The sequence below is a fragment of the Sorex fumeus genome, unplaced genomic scaffold, assembly GCF_029834395.1.
Source record: "Sorex fumeus unplaced genomic scaffold, SorFum_2.1 ptg000030l, whole genome shotgun sequence".
Lineage (NCBI taxonomy): Eukaryota > Metazoa > Chordata > Mammalia > Eulipotyphla > Soricidae > Sorex > Sorex fumeus.
In genome coordinates this window covers 12,662,539-12,674,692 of record NW_026606087.1, presented here as the reverse complement: position 1 = coordinate 12,674,692, position 12,154 = coordinate 12,662,539, and the positions used below count along the sequence as shown (strand labels likewise).

Genomic DNA, 12,154 nt, shown 5'->3' with positions numbered 1-12,154 from the left:
GTCCTGGAGGTCTTCGGCTGCCGTAGCCCTGGTCGGGGCGGGGAGGAAAGCTCAACCCGCTCCCCTCCAAGGGACTCCGGGAAGGAACACCCAGGCGCGGGGGCAGAGACTGCAGAAATGGCATGTCTCTCGTAATATCTGGCACCTCATATGGAAAGCTCAAATACCTGGCAGTAATAAGACTGATGGCTGGAAATCATCTGCCAGCTTTTTAACTCACATGCCTGCTTCCTGGACTGGGACAACCCAAATGAGATAAGGATTATTTGACAGTGGAAGTAGGAGTCTTCATATAAGTGCCAGTTACATGGATGTGTTATGTCAGTTTCATGTCCATTTCAGTGTCAGAAGATATAACAGCTTTTTGTAGCTTTCCTTATTGAAAATGTGGAGGTTTGGTTCCAAAACAACCACAGTGAAAGAAATATGTTGAGAGGACTGGAAGGAAACTGCATGACCTCTCATTGAAGTAGCCTCAGAAGACAAGCACCATTAACTCCACTGTTATTTGAAACCACTACAAAGGGGAAAGAGGAAGCACCATAAGAAAAGAGTGTCAAATAATTCGTGTTCATTTTTTTATAAAGCTGTTCAGAATAATTTATTACATTTAATATTCCAACACCAGTCTCACCTCCATTACACCTTCCCACCTCCAGATTTTGAATGTCTCCCCAGACCCCAAAACCCTGACCCAAAATAAATTATTTTGTATTGCTTGTTATGACTAATCCACTAAAGGAGGTCCAAAAATGTTTCCTTAAAGTATGTGAGACTTAGGGCTGCAGCTATAGCACAGCGAGTAGGGCATTTGCCTTGCCTGCAGCCAACCTGGGTTCGATTTCCAGCATCCCATATGGTCCCCCGGAGCACCTCCAGGAGTAATTCCTGAGTGCAGAATCAGGAGTAAGCCCTATGCATCGCCGGGTGTAAATTTAAAAAAAAAGTATGCGAGGCTTGTTGTATTTTACCCTGGAGCCATTAAGCCCTTGTATAAGAGATTACTAAAATATTGTTAAAGTTTGAGCTTTGTGTGCTCATATATTATATACTTACATATAATATACATATTTTTTCTCCCCAAGATTGGTTCTCTTCTACTTTACACCCCATCAAATGTGGTGTGTTACTCCTGGTACATCAGTGGTGTAGAGTATGAGATATCACTCCAGGAATTCTAAAATTTTTAATACAATTACACAGCTGGTAAAGGTAAAGGTAAAGGCCCTCCCGTTGATCGTCGATTTGCTCGAGCGGGCCCAGTAACGTCTCCAATGGAGACTTTTGTTGTTACTGTGTCTGGCATATCGAATACTCTCGGTAGCTTGCCGGGCTCTCCGAGAGGGGGGTTACACAGCTGAGGCGAACTTAATTTTTTAAACTTTGATGGGGACTTTGGAGTTCAGAAGCATATCTATGGCATATCGTTCTGTGTTGCTCTCCTCTGAGAGATTTATTTGTGAGTCTCTGAATCATGGCTGTTAATGAGCTTAGATGGCACCAGAGGCAGCTCATGGTCATGACTGCCAGACTACCTGAAGCACAGGGAAATGACGGGAGGTCGCCCATTCTCAACCCTGTGAGCCTAGAGATTTCAGTCATAAGTCCCACATACCTCTATTTTTCAGCAGATTCACTCGAGGAAAAGACTCGTCGAGAACACTATTATTACCACTTTGTAGTAGAGTTTGAGGTTGGAGAGGGTAATCCCTCCCCATGTCTTTTTCTCAAGAATTGCTAAGTGAAATGAGTCAGAAAGAGAGGGACAGACATAGAAAGATTGCGTTCATCTGGGGAATATAAAGTAACAAAATGGGAGAATAACACCCAAGAATAGCCAAGATAAGTACCAGGAGGTTCACTCCATGGCTTGGAAGCGAGTCGCACATGCTGGGGGAGAAGGCAGCTCAGATAGAGAGGGGAGCACCAAGTAGAGGGTGTTGGGAGGATCCTCCCGGGTAAGAGATGCATGCTGAAAATAGACTATAGACCGAACATGATTGCCACTCAATGCCTCTTTTGCAAACCACAGCACCCAAAAGGAAAGAGAGAACAAAAGGGAATGAATGCCCTTCCACAGGGGTGGGGTGGGATGGGGACTTGGGGGGTTGGGAGGGATGGGATGCTGGGAACATTAGAGGTGGGAAATGGGCACTAGTGGAGGGATGGGTACTCAATCATTGTATAACTGAAACCCAAGCACAAAAATTTGTAAGTCTACAACTGTACCTCATGGTGTTTCACTAATAAACATTTAAAAAAAAAAAAAGGTTCGTCAAGCCTGTGGAGATGGGCCATGAGCATGGCGGTGATTGAATTCTGAGAGTTTTGGCTGCCGGGGCTCTGTTGGGGCAGGGAGGGGAACCCACCTAACCCTTGTGCTCATTGTTTTTAATAATGCCTCAACACATATGTGCAACCCTGGTTTCAGTCCTTAGCACTACAAAAAAGAAAGTAACACACACACAGGCACACACACACAGTGCCATATTAATATATACAATGATAATAAATGATAGGTGTTTGGACTAGAAGGTCAGGAATAGGAATTAAAAGAGATAAAGCAGATAAGGGGAAATAATTGGCTCCATTATAAACCGATAGGGCTGATGATGGATGACTGTGGAATATTCAAATGAGGCATCCACTGAATAATTAGCGGCATAATTCACAACTCAAAGAGATTCTTGGAACTCATTTCTGTGTATGACCACCATTCTTTAGAGAAAGTTAGAGATGAAAAGAGGGACTGGCAAGATAGTAAAGCTGGTAAGGTGCTTGCCTTGTACATAACTGACCGCGGTTCAATTCCCAGCACCCCACACAGTCCCGTGAGCCCTTCCAGGAATGATCCCTGAGCACAGAGCCAGGAGTAAGCCCTGAGCACTGCCAAATACAACCTCTTTCTAAAAGAAAAATGGAGAGAAGGATTTAGTACTGTTCATCAACACAGATCGGGCGCGTTCAGGGTGGTATGGCCGTAGACACACAGAAGGTATAGGCAGAGTGGCTTATAAAAGGGAAACACATTAAGAAATTATTTATAGTGTCACAGAAACTAATGGTAAAGATAATTTCAATAGTAATAAATATTGAGGACTATGGATGCTTGATGTTTCAGCCAAGAAACTTCAAAAGTACAAACCTTCCCTGTATGAAATACTTCATTGCTTCTGTTTTGCCTTTTTTGAAAAATCCAGGTTTTATAACATGATTGACAAAACTCTTTCCTGAGCTGTACTCTGCTGTTCAGCCTCATCTATTACTAGTACCTCAGATTCTCTACCAAAACCAAATGATACTCCTCCCACCATCCATGATTTTTATGTTCCTATGCCTTTGCACACACTAAGCACTTTGTCTCTATTTTCCTTCTCCCTTCTGAATAACTCCTATTCATCTTACAGAAACAGGCTCAGCTATGACCCTTCCTGTGTAATCCACCTAATAGAGTGGACATAAGAATGATGTGTAGTTGTCTAGATAGATACCTAACTGTTTTCCCTACCAGTCTGTGAATTTCTGCAGGGGAGGATGAAAATACAGTTTCATCTATATTTTACCCTCATTGATTAACACCATTCAGGTTGGAATATAGTAAATGTTCTGATTATAACTCCAAAATATTATAGTTAGAAAAAAGACATCCAGTTCAGAGAGAATTTTTATAATTGTGTTTGTTTTACTATGGAGCATATTTAAGCATGTCACAGAAAGGATTGAAAGCAGTTAAAGATCTTAAACATACAAACACACACACACATTAGACAGGAAAGGTGACAGAAAGGATATCAGGCAAAAACATGGGGGGATGGCTGCCATCACTTATCCAACAGGAATAGGAGGTAAGATAGATGTGGATGTTGATAAAGTTGCAGAAATGAAACAGTTCACATCTGATATGACAGGCATGCTTTGTCCCTGGAGACTAGTTTAACACCTGGCACAAATGAGCTATTCAGTAAGTAGTTGTTAAATGAAGAGAAAGCAACTTAAAGAAAGTCAAATAGAATAAAGACCTGGGCCCACTCTAACACACTAGCACTTAGGTGTCCTGTTCTAGAGATGGTCCCTACATAATTCAGATTTTGTGAGGAACAAGAGGGAAATAAGACCTATCATACTTCAAAGATATGCACCCCAACCTCCCCCAGGGACCTCATTAAAGATGTTTAGCTGGGCAGGTGTAAGCCCAGGCCCTGGGAGACAGCAGAGCACTGCAGTCACACAGCCTCCACCCTGTCAGCAGCTGCAACCACTGGTTGTGTTGCTAAGAGCTTCAGAAGCCAAAGACAGAGGAGTTGAAGCTGAAGATTCAGGTAGGCACTAGCCCCCAACTTCTGAAGCCACCTACAGGAAGATATACTGAATATCTCTCATCCAGGCATCAGGCCACAGAACCATGAGCCAGGACAGCAAAGTGAAGACGACAGAATCCAATCCTCCGGCTCCATCCAAGGCCAGGTACGTAATACTGGTACGCTGTGTCAGATCTCTCGGCTGCATGAGATGGAGCTTAATTACTCTTATAGCCTTCAATAACAATTTCAACATTTAATGTCTGATGAATCAATGAAACAGGACTTCCCTTTTTGCCCGCAGGAAGTCACTGCCTGTCCTGGACCCTTCTGGGGAATACTACTACTGGTGGCTAAACACAATGGTCTTCCCAGTCATGTATAACCTCATCATCATCGTGTGCAGGTTTGATGGGGAGTGCTATGGGAAGGTCCTTAAATGGAGAAAGGGCTAAAGAGTAAGACCCAGGGGAGGGGCGGGAGGAGGAGAGGCAGGGCCAAAGAGGGAGGCAGGCACCTGAGTGAGGGCCTAGGTGAGGACCTAAGGCCTAAGATTTAAAGCTTATCTCCTACACAGAGGGGGCACTTAAATCAGTCCCTTCTATTCCTGTCACACAGAGCCTGTTTTCCTGACTTGCAACATAGTTATCTGGTGGCCTGGTTAGTGCTGGACTACATAAGTGATCTGCTCTACCTACTGGACATTGTGGTGCGCTTCCACACAGGTCAGTCTGCTCCTATAGGGCCAGTGACCATTTGTTTCTTATTCCCATCCTAGAAAGAGAGCCCCTTTGAAACAGGCCAGTGATGTTTGACAACCCCCCTATGTTCCTTTATTGATTCCAGAAACCTTGGTGCATATTGCTTACAAATTGCTAAACTGTCCCCAACCCATGAGTATCTCCCTGTCATCTTTGTACGTGGTGTGGGGTGGGGGGTTGAGGGGAGAGGGGCAAGGGTGGCGAGCTCACATATCTGGTGAAGCTCAGGGTTCGGGAATAACTCCTAGTGGGGCTCAGGGGGCCATATGGAGTATTAGGTATCAAATCTGGGTTGGCCATGATCAAGCCTGCACTATTGCTCCAGCCCTGCCCCACCCCTATCTTCACTCATTTTTGTAATAATCATGCACCCTGGCTTGGCTCCATAACCTGACCCCATTCCATAGTTGATTCCAACCTTTCCTCCTTCCCACTATACCCCCGATTCTCCAGGATTCCTAGAACAAGGCATTCTGGTGGTGAATAAGAGTCAAATCTCGAGTCGCTATGTTCGCTCATGGAGTTTCATCTTGGACCTGGCTTCTCTGGTGCCCACTGACGTGGCCTATGTGCGACTAGGCACAGATACACCCACACTAAGACTGAACCGCTTTCTGCGTGCTCCCCGCCTTTTTGAGGCCTTTGACCGCACAGAGACCCGCACGACATACCCAAATGCATTTCGTATAGCCAAACTGATGCTTTACATTTTTGTTGTCATCCATTGGAACAGCTGCCTCTACTTTGCCCTGTCGCGGTACTTGGGTTTTGGGCGTGATGCATGGGTGTACCCAGACCCTTCGCGGCCTGGCTTTGAGCGTCTACGGCGCCAGTACCTTTACAGCTTTTACTTCTCCACCTTGATCCTGACCACCGTGGGCGACACACCACTGCCAGACTGTGAGGAGGAATACCTCTTCATGGTGGGCGACTTCCTACTAGCTGTCATGGGGTTCGCCACCATCATGGGTAGCATGAGCTCTGTCATCTACAACATGAACACTGCTGATGCAGCTTTCTACCCTGACCATGCTCTTGTGAAGAAGTACATGAAACTGCAGCACATCAACCGTCGGCTGGAGCGGAGAGTTATTGATTGGTAAGTGTTTGGGGGGGTTTAGACTGGGACAGAGAAAGGTGTGCTAGATAGAATCTAATAGAGGTGAAAGTATTCTTATGGCCTGATAAACCAGGAGAGCAATGAGCATGTGATATTCACATACCAGTCACATACCAGGAAGTGGGTGGGAGGATGGAGAGCCCATGGGTGTGACTTGGAAAAACACGGACTCCATTAATTTGATCCAGATGTAGGGCAGGGGGTGGAGGTGAGAGGGAGCAGTAAGAGACTAAAGAGTGAGATCATGAAGAAGCAAAGACAACCTGAAGAACAGGGAATAGAAACTTCCATTGCCTGGTCAGGCTTAGAAGTCCTTGAAAGGTAAAGGGAGAAGAGTTTACCCAGGGGATGGTCAACAACAAGATGGTTGACTTCTCATCGTAATTCATACTGTCACAAAAGGAATGTCACCAAGTTGAGGAGCTAGAGCTCAGGGTCTCTGGAAAAGATGGGTCTGATGCCATCAGTGAGATGACATATGGCATCACTGATTGGTGAATGGGATAGAACCTGACAGACAAAAGATGGGCAGTCTCACACATTAGATGAGGAATAAAAAGGTCAAAATGTATCTATGAGCAACAGTGAATTGAAAATATTCATCAGCCAACTGTCAGATAATCCCACAACCCCATGAAATCTCACTATGGTTGGGTCCTTGGGTGAAGGTGAGCTGAGTCCTGAGGAAAGAAGGCATGTAGCTGACTGATAAGGAACTGGGGTTTCCCTTGTCTTAGGTACCAGCATCTGCAGATCAACAAGAAGATGACCAATGAAGTAGCCATTTTACAGCATTTGCCTGAACGACTGCGAGCAGAAGTGGCTGTATCTGTACATATGCCTACTCTGAGCCGGGTGCAGATCTTCCAGAACTGTGAGGCCAGCCTGCTAGAGGAGTTGGTGCTAAAGTTACAGCCCCAGACCTATTCACCAGGCGAATATGTCTGCCGCAAGGGGGACATTGGCCGAGAGATGTACATTATCCGCGAGGGTCAACTGGCTGTGGTGGCAGATGATGGTGTGACACAGTATGCTGTGCTTGGTGCAGGGCTTTACTTCGGTGAGATCAGCATCATCAACATCAAAGGTGAGAATCCCAGTATCTTTCTGTTCTTGGGACAGGACCCTAGGGGAGGAAACTAAGGACAGTATTACTCAGTATCAGAACTTGAATGTACTTCAAGGCCTCCAAATTAATGAAAACTGGTTTTTGGATGAGTCTTTGAAGGGTTTAGAAGAGAAACAGGACCTGGAGGGTCTGTTCTCTAAAACAGAACTAAGCCAGTACTAGAGAGCTACTACAGAAGTTAAGGTGCTTGTCTTGCATACACCCAAACTAAGTTGGAATACCCCTAGCACCACCAGAGATCACTGCTGAACAGAGTCACTGAGAACTACTGGGTATGGCCCAGAACTTATCCCACCCCAAAAACTTAAGTCAAGTTCAGTGAGACTGTGGAAAGGTCTTTGGAAGAGAGAGTAGAACTACTCTGTGATATTAACTCCCGGGACCAATTGAGCAGAGAAAAGCGTCAAAGATACTTTGTAATAATAATAACCAAACACAGTAACAACAAGTCTCACGAAGGAGACCTTACTGGGCCCGCTGGAGAAAAAATCAATGAGCAACGGGAGGACAGTACTACAGTGAAGTGTTACAGTGCACTGTAGCACTGTCCTCCCGTTGTTCATCGATTTGCTTGAGCTAGCACCAGTAACGTCTCACAACAAATTGTGAGCCTTGTTTTTACTGTTTTAATAACAATAATACAATAGTAATAATAATAAAATACAGTAAAAACAAAATAATAACAATGATAGTGTCAGCATTTATTGAATGCTTACTACATGCCCTTCTCAGAGTGCTCTGTAAGTACCTGCTTATTAAGGTCTCACAGCAATTCTTAAGGTAATACTGGTACCACATTTTATTTATTTTTTGGGGGGTCACACCTGGCAATGCTCAGGGGTTATTCCTGGATTTGTACTCAGGAATCACTCCTGGCGGTGCTCAGGCGACCATGTGGGATGCTGGCAATCAAACCCGGGTCAGCTGCATGCAAGACAAATGTCCTACCCGATGAACTATAACTCCAGCCCTGGTATCCACATTTTAAAAGGAAATTGGAGCACAGAGAGATTTGAGCAAGGTAGACAGGTAACAAGTACACATACTCACTAAAAGCAATAGCTTACAGCCAGATAGAAAAGAAGGTAGAGGGTCAGAGAGATAATACAGAAGTTAAGGTTCCTGCATTAAACACAGCTGACCCCAATTCAAATCCCTGGTACCCCATATGGTTCCCTGAGCACTGCCAGTAGAGATTCTTGAACAGAGTCAAGAGTAAGTCCTGAGCACCTACTTTGGTGTATAGCACCAAAACTGAAGCTAGAAAAGAAGTTAGAAGGAATTCCTGTTTACAAAAAATCAACTCCAAACTAGGCAGGTACTATACACGAACTAATTTATTCCTCCTATCTGCCCTGGGTGAGAATGTTGCAATTTGTATGCCTAAGTAAAGGTAAAAATACTGAGGCCACAGGAAATGAAAGTATAAGTATGCCAACTGACTTGGTTGTGCTCCTGCTCTGGAAGCCCCACTGTCCAGTTATTCTAAAGGCCTCACGTATGTCCCTTGAGGATCCCTCAAGCTTCACTATGTCCAATTGGTCAGTATGTAGTTGACTTTGGACACATCACTTGCTTAGGTTTTTTTTTTAAATATATTTTAATTTATTTCTTTATTTATTGGAGGGTGGGGGGTGTTAACCACACCTGGTAGCACTCAGGGCTTTCTCTGGCTCTGTACTCAGGGACTCCTATGTGTTGCCGGGATTCAAACCCAGATCAGCTTCATGCAAAGCAAGTGCTTTAATCTTTGTACTATCTCTCCAACCCTAGTCACTTGCATTTCTAGACCCCAATTTCCCAAACAAAGATGATATTATAACCCAAAAGAGTTCTTTTTGAGGATTTAGTAAACTCCACAGGTGAGGAACCCAGCACAGTGCCTGGCACACAGCAAGTGATCAACAGTGATTTGCTCCCCTTTCTATAGTCTTTCTGTCTCAGATAATTTGCATCAGTTGGTCTAACATATTTTCCCACCCATCTCCCCAACAAGTGTCCTCCTAAAAATTCAAATGTTTCCATGTAGCTCCCTTGCTTAAAAGATTTCCATCATTGGGGCTGGAGCAATAGCACAGCAGGTAGGGCATTTGCCTTGCACAAACCCGGGTTTGATTCCCAGCATCCCATATGGTCCCCTGAGCACAACCAGGAGTAATTCCTGAGTTCAGAGTCAGGAGTAACCTCTGTGCACTGCCGGGTGTGACCCAAAAAAAGAGAAAAAAAAGATTTCCATCATTTTCACCACACTCAGCACAACCTGAAATGTTGTCTTTCCTTGTGATGGCTTAAAGACTGGAGCTTGGTCTTCTCCTCTAGACACTCTCCTCACTCTGCTCTTCAGTCTCTCTATGCTGCTTACTATTTTCTATACCCACGTAAGCCTCCTCACCTTCGTTCCCCTGCTCATACTCCTCCCTCTGCCTAACAGCCCTCTCCCACCTCCCCTAGTACCTCATATTCAGTCCAACGATCACTTCCTCTAGCTTCTTTGATTTATCTGCCTCACAGATTACTAGTGTTATTTACCTGCCTTCCCATAACACCATATTATTTGCCTATACTGCAAAATCTTCTAATGGTTATTCAGCTAAGTACCTATAAGCCACACATCCTGCAGGGGAGGGAGAGAGGGTGCAGGTCATAAGGTCAAGTCAAAAGAGCCCACTTCCCAGGAGGGCCAAGTCTCCATGAGCCCCATCAGACACACACCTCCGGCCTCCAGGGAGAGGGGCAGAGCAAGTTGCACAATGCGATGCAGATTCTGTTCTTAAATCACTGTCACTGTATCACTGTCATCCCGTTGTTCGGAAATGTACTCAAGTGGGCGCCAGTAACATCTCTAATCATCCCAGCCCTGATATTTTAGCAGCCTCTCCTTACTCTTCCTTCCCAATGATTGGAGGCTCTTTCAGGGTCATGGAAATGGGACCTGTTATAGATACTGGTTTTGGAATATCGAATATGCCGCGGGGTGCTTGCCAGGTTCTGCCTGTGCAGGCAGGATACTCTTGGTAGCTTGCCAGGCTCTCTGTGATTTCTGTGTTTCTTTCTGTGATTTGTTGCCGACTGTCTGAACTCCATCAAACATGGTGTGGTAGTTATGGAAAATGGGTAGAAAGTGTCTCTTGATGTGTCACACAGTCCAGAAAGCAGCCTGAAGCGTGGCGGCAGTTGGGTGGTGGAGGTCAGCTGGGTCCCTTGGGGCAGGGAGGGCTCTCGCCTGTCCACCTCTGGGGTGCCCCGAGTAAAAACAGCCTGACACGGAGTCTGGTGGCATGGCTATGGGGGCCTCATTTTATACTCCCATCTGTGAGGAGCAGCTGTGAATTCGGGAGGGTGAGGAGATTATCTGGTGCAGACAGGGTGTAGCTAATGGGTGTGAACCCTGGGTCACCGGAAACTGGGGGAAGCAGGCAAAGGATCTCTGCCCCGGTTCCCGTTGAGTTCAGAGTCCAAGGTCACAAGGTTCCACATTACTTGGGTTCCGTGGAACTTCATTCCTGCAAGCGTGTGAAAAGCAGCCTGGAGCGTGGTGGTGGTTGGGTAGTGGAGGTTGACTGGGTCCCTTGGGTCAGGGAGGGCTCTCGCCCGCCCCCCTCTGGGGCGCCCTGAGTGAAAACAGCCTGGCGTGGAGTTCTTAAATAATGGTTAAATAACCATCAAATTAAATGTCTACCTCTTGATATTTATTTATTTATTTATTTATTGCTTTTTGGGTCACACCCGGCAATGCACAGGGGATACTCCTGGCTCTGCACTCAGTAATTACTCCTGGTGAGTGCTCGGGGAACCATATGGGATGCTGTGGATCCAACCCGGGTCGGCCACGTGCAAGGCAAATGCCTTACCTGCCATGCTATCGCTCCAGCCCCTACCTCTTGAATTTTTGGAAGCAGTCTACTGATACCCATCCAGCCCGGAGCCTTGTTCCAGTATGTTACTAAATAAAAGAAGTTAATGAGGCGTAAAGAGACTTAGAAGCATGAATATGGAAGGTATGGGTCATGATTCAGCTGTGCAAATGCCCCACCCCCATCCCTTCTAATCTTTCCCCTTTTTTGCCCATTGCTCACAGGCAATATGTCAGGGAACCGCCGCACAGCCAATATCAAGAGTCTAGGTTATTCGGATCTCTTTTGCCTGAGTAAGGAGGACCTGCGGGAAGTGCTGAGTGAGTATCCACAGGCCCAGGCTGTCATGGAGGAAAAGGGTCGTGAGATTCTACTCAAAATGAACAAACTGGATGTAAATGCTGAGGCAGCTGAGATCGCCCTCCAGGAGGCCACAGAGAACCGGCTACAAGGCCTCGACCAGCAACTAGATGATCTACAGACCAAGTTTGCTCGTCTTCTAGCTGAGTTGGAGTCCAGTGCACTCAAGATCGCTTATCGCATTGAGAAGCTAGAATGGGAGACACGGGAGTGGCCAATGCCTGAAGGACCGATAGAGGCTGATGAGGAGGACAATTCTGAGGAAGGAACTTCCAAGGGTGGAGAGGGCAAAGCTACTCAGGAAGATCCCCCAGGCCCAGAGTGACCCTATTTCTAAGCCCAGGACACGCATCTCCAAGTGAAGCCAGAGTTGTAGAAAAGCCAGCCTGCAGAAACTGTGCCATTCCATCTGCTAGATTACAGACATGGGAGTATATTGTTCTGTAAAAACTCACCTAGAGAGGTCAGAATATAGCACACTTTCATCCCGCACTTAATAGCACACACACACACACACACACACACACACACACACACATGCACACACACACACACACATGCACACACACGCACACACGCAGACACACAAGCACAGGCCCCAAGACTGTGTGTTCCTTAGGAAATGTTCTGGA

At 45.8% G+C, this 12,154-nt stretch overlaps 1 protein-coding gene across 1 annotated transcript; it reads left to right on the top strand.

Moving 5' to 3' along the window:
• The first annotated feature begins 4,402 nt into the window (after positions 1-4,402).
• On the top strand, positions 4,403-11,847 carry CNGA4 (cyclic nucleotide gated channel subunit alpha 4). Its single transcript, XM_056116320.1, has 6 exons — positions 4,403-4,464; positions 4,603-4,704; positions 4,917-5,023; positions 5,513-6,158; positions 6,917-7,266; positions 11,387-11,847. Exons 1-6 carry the CDS (start codon positions 4,403-4,405, stop codon positions 11,845-11,847), a joined length of 1,728 nt encoding a protein of 575 aa, XP_055972295.1.
• Positions 11,848-12,154: the final 307 nt, after the last annotated feature.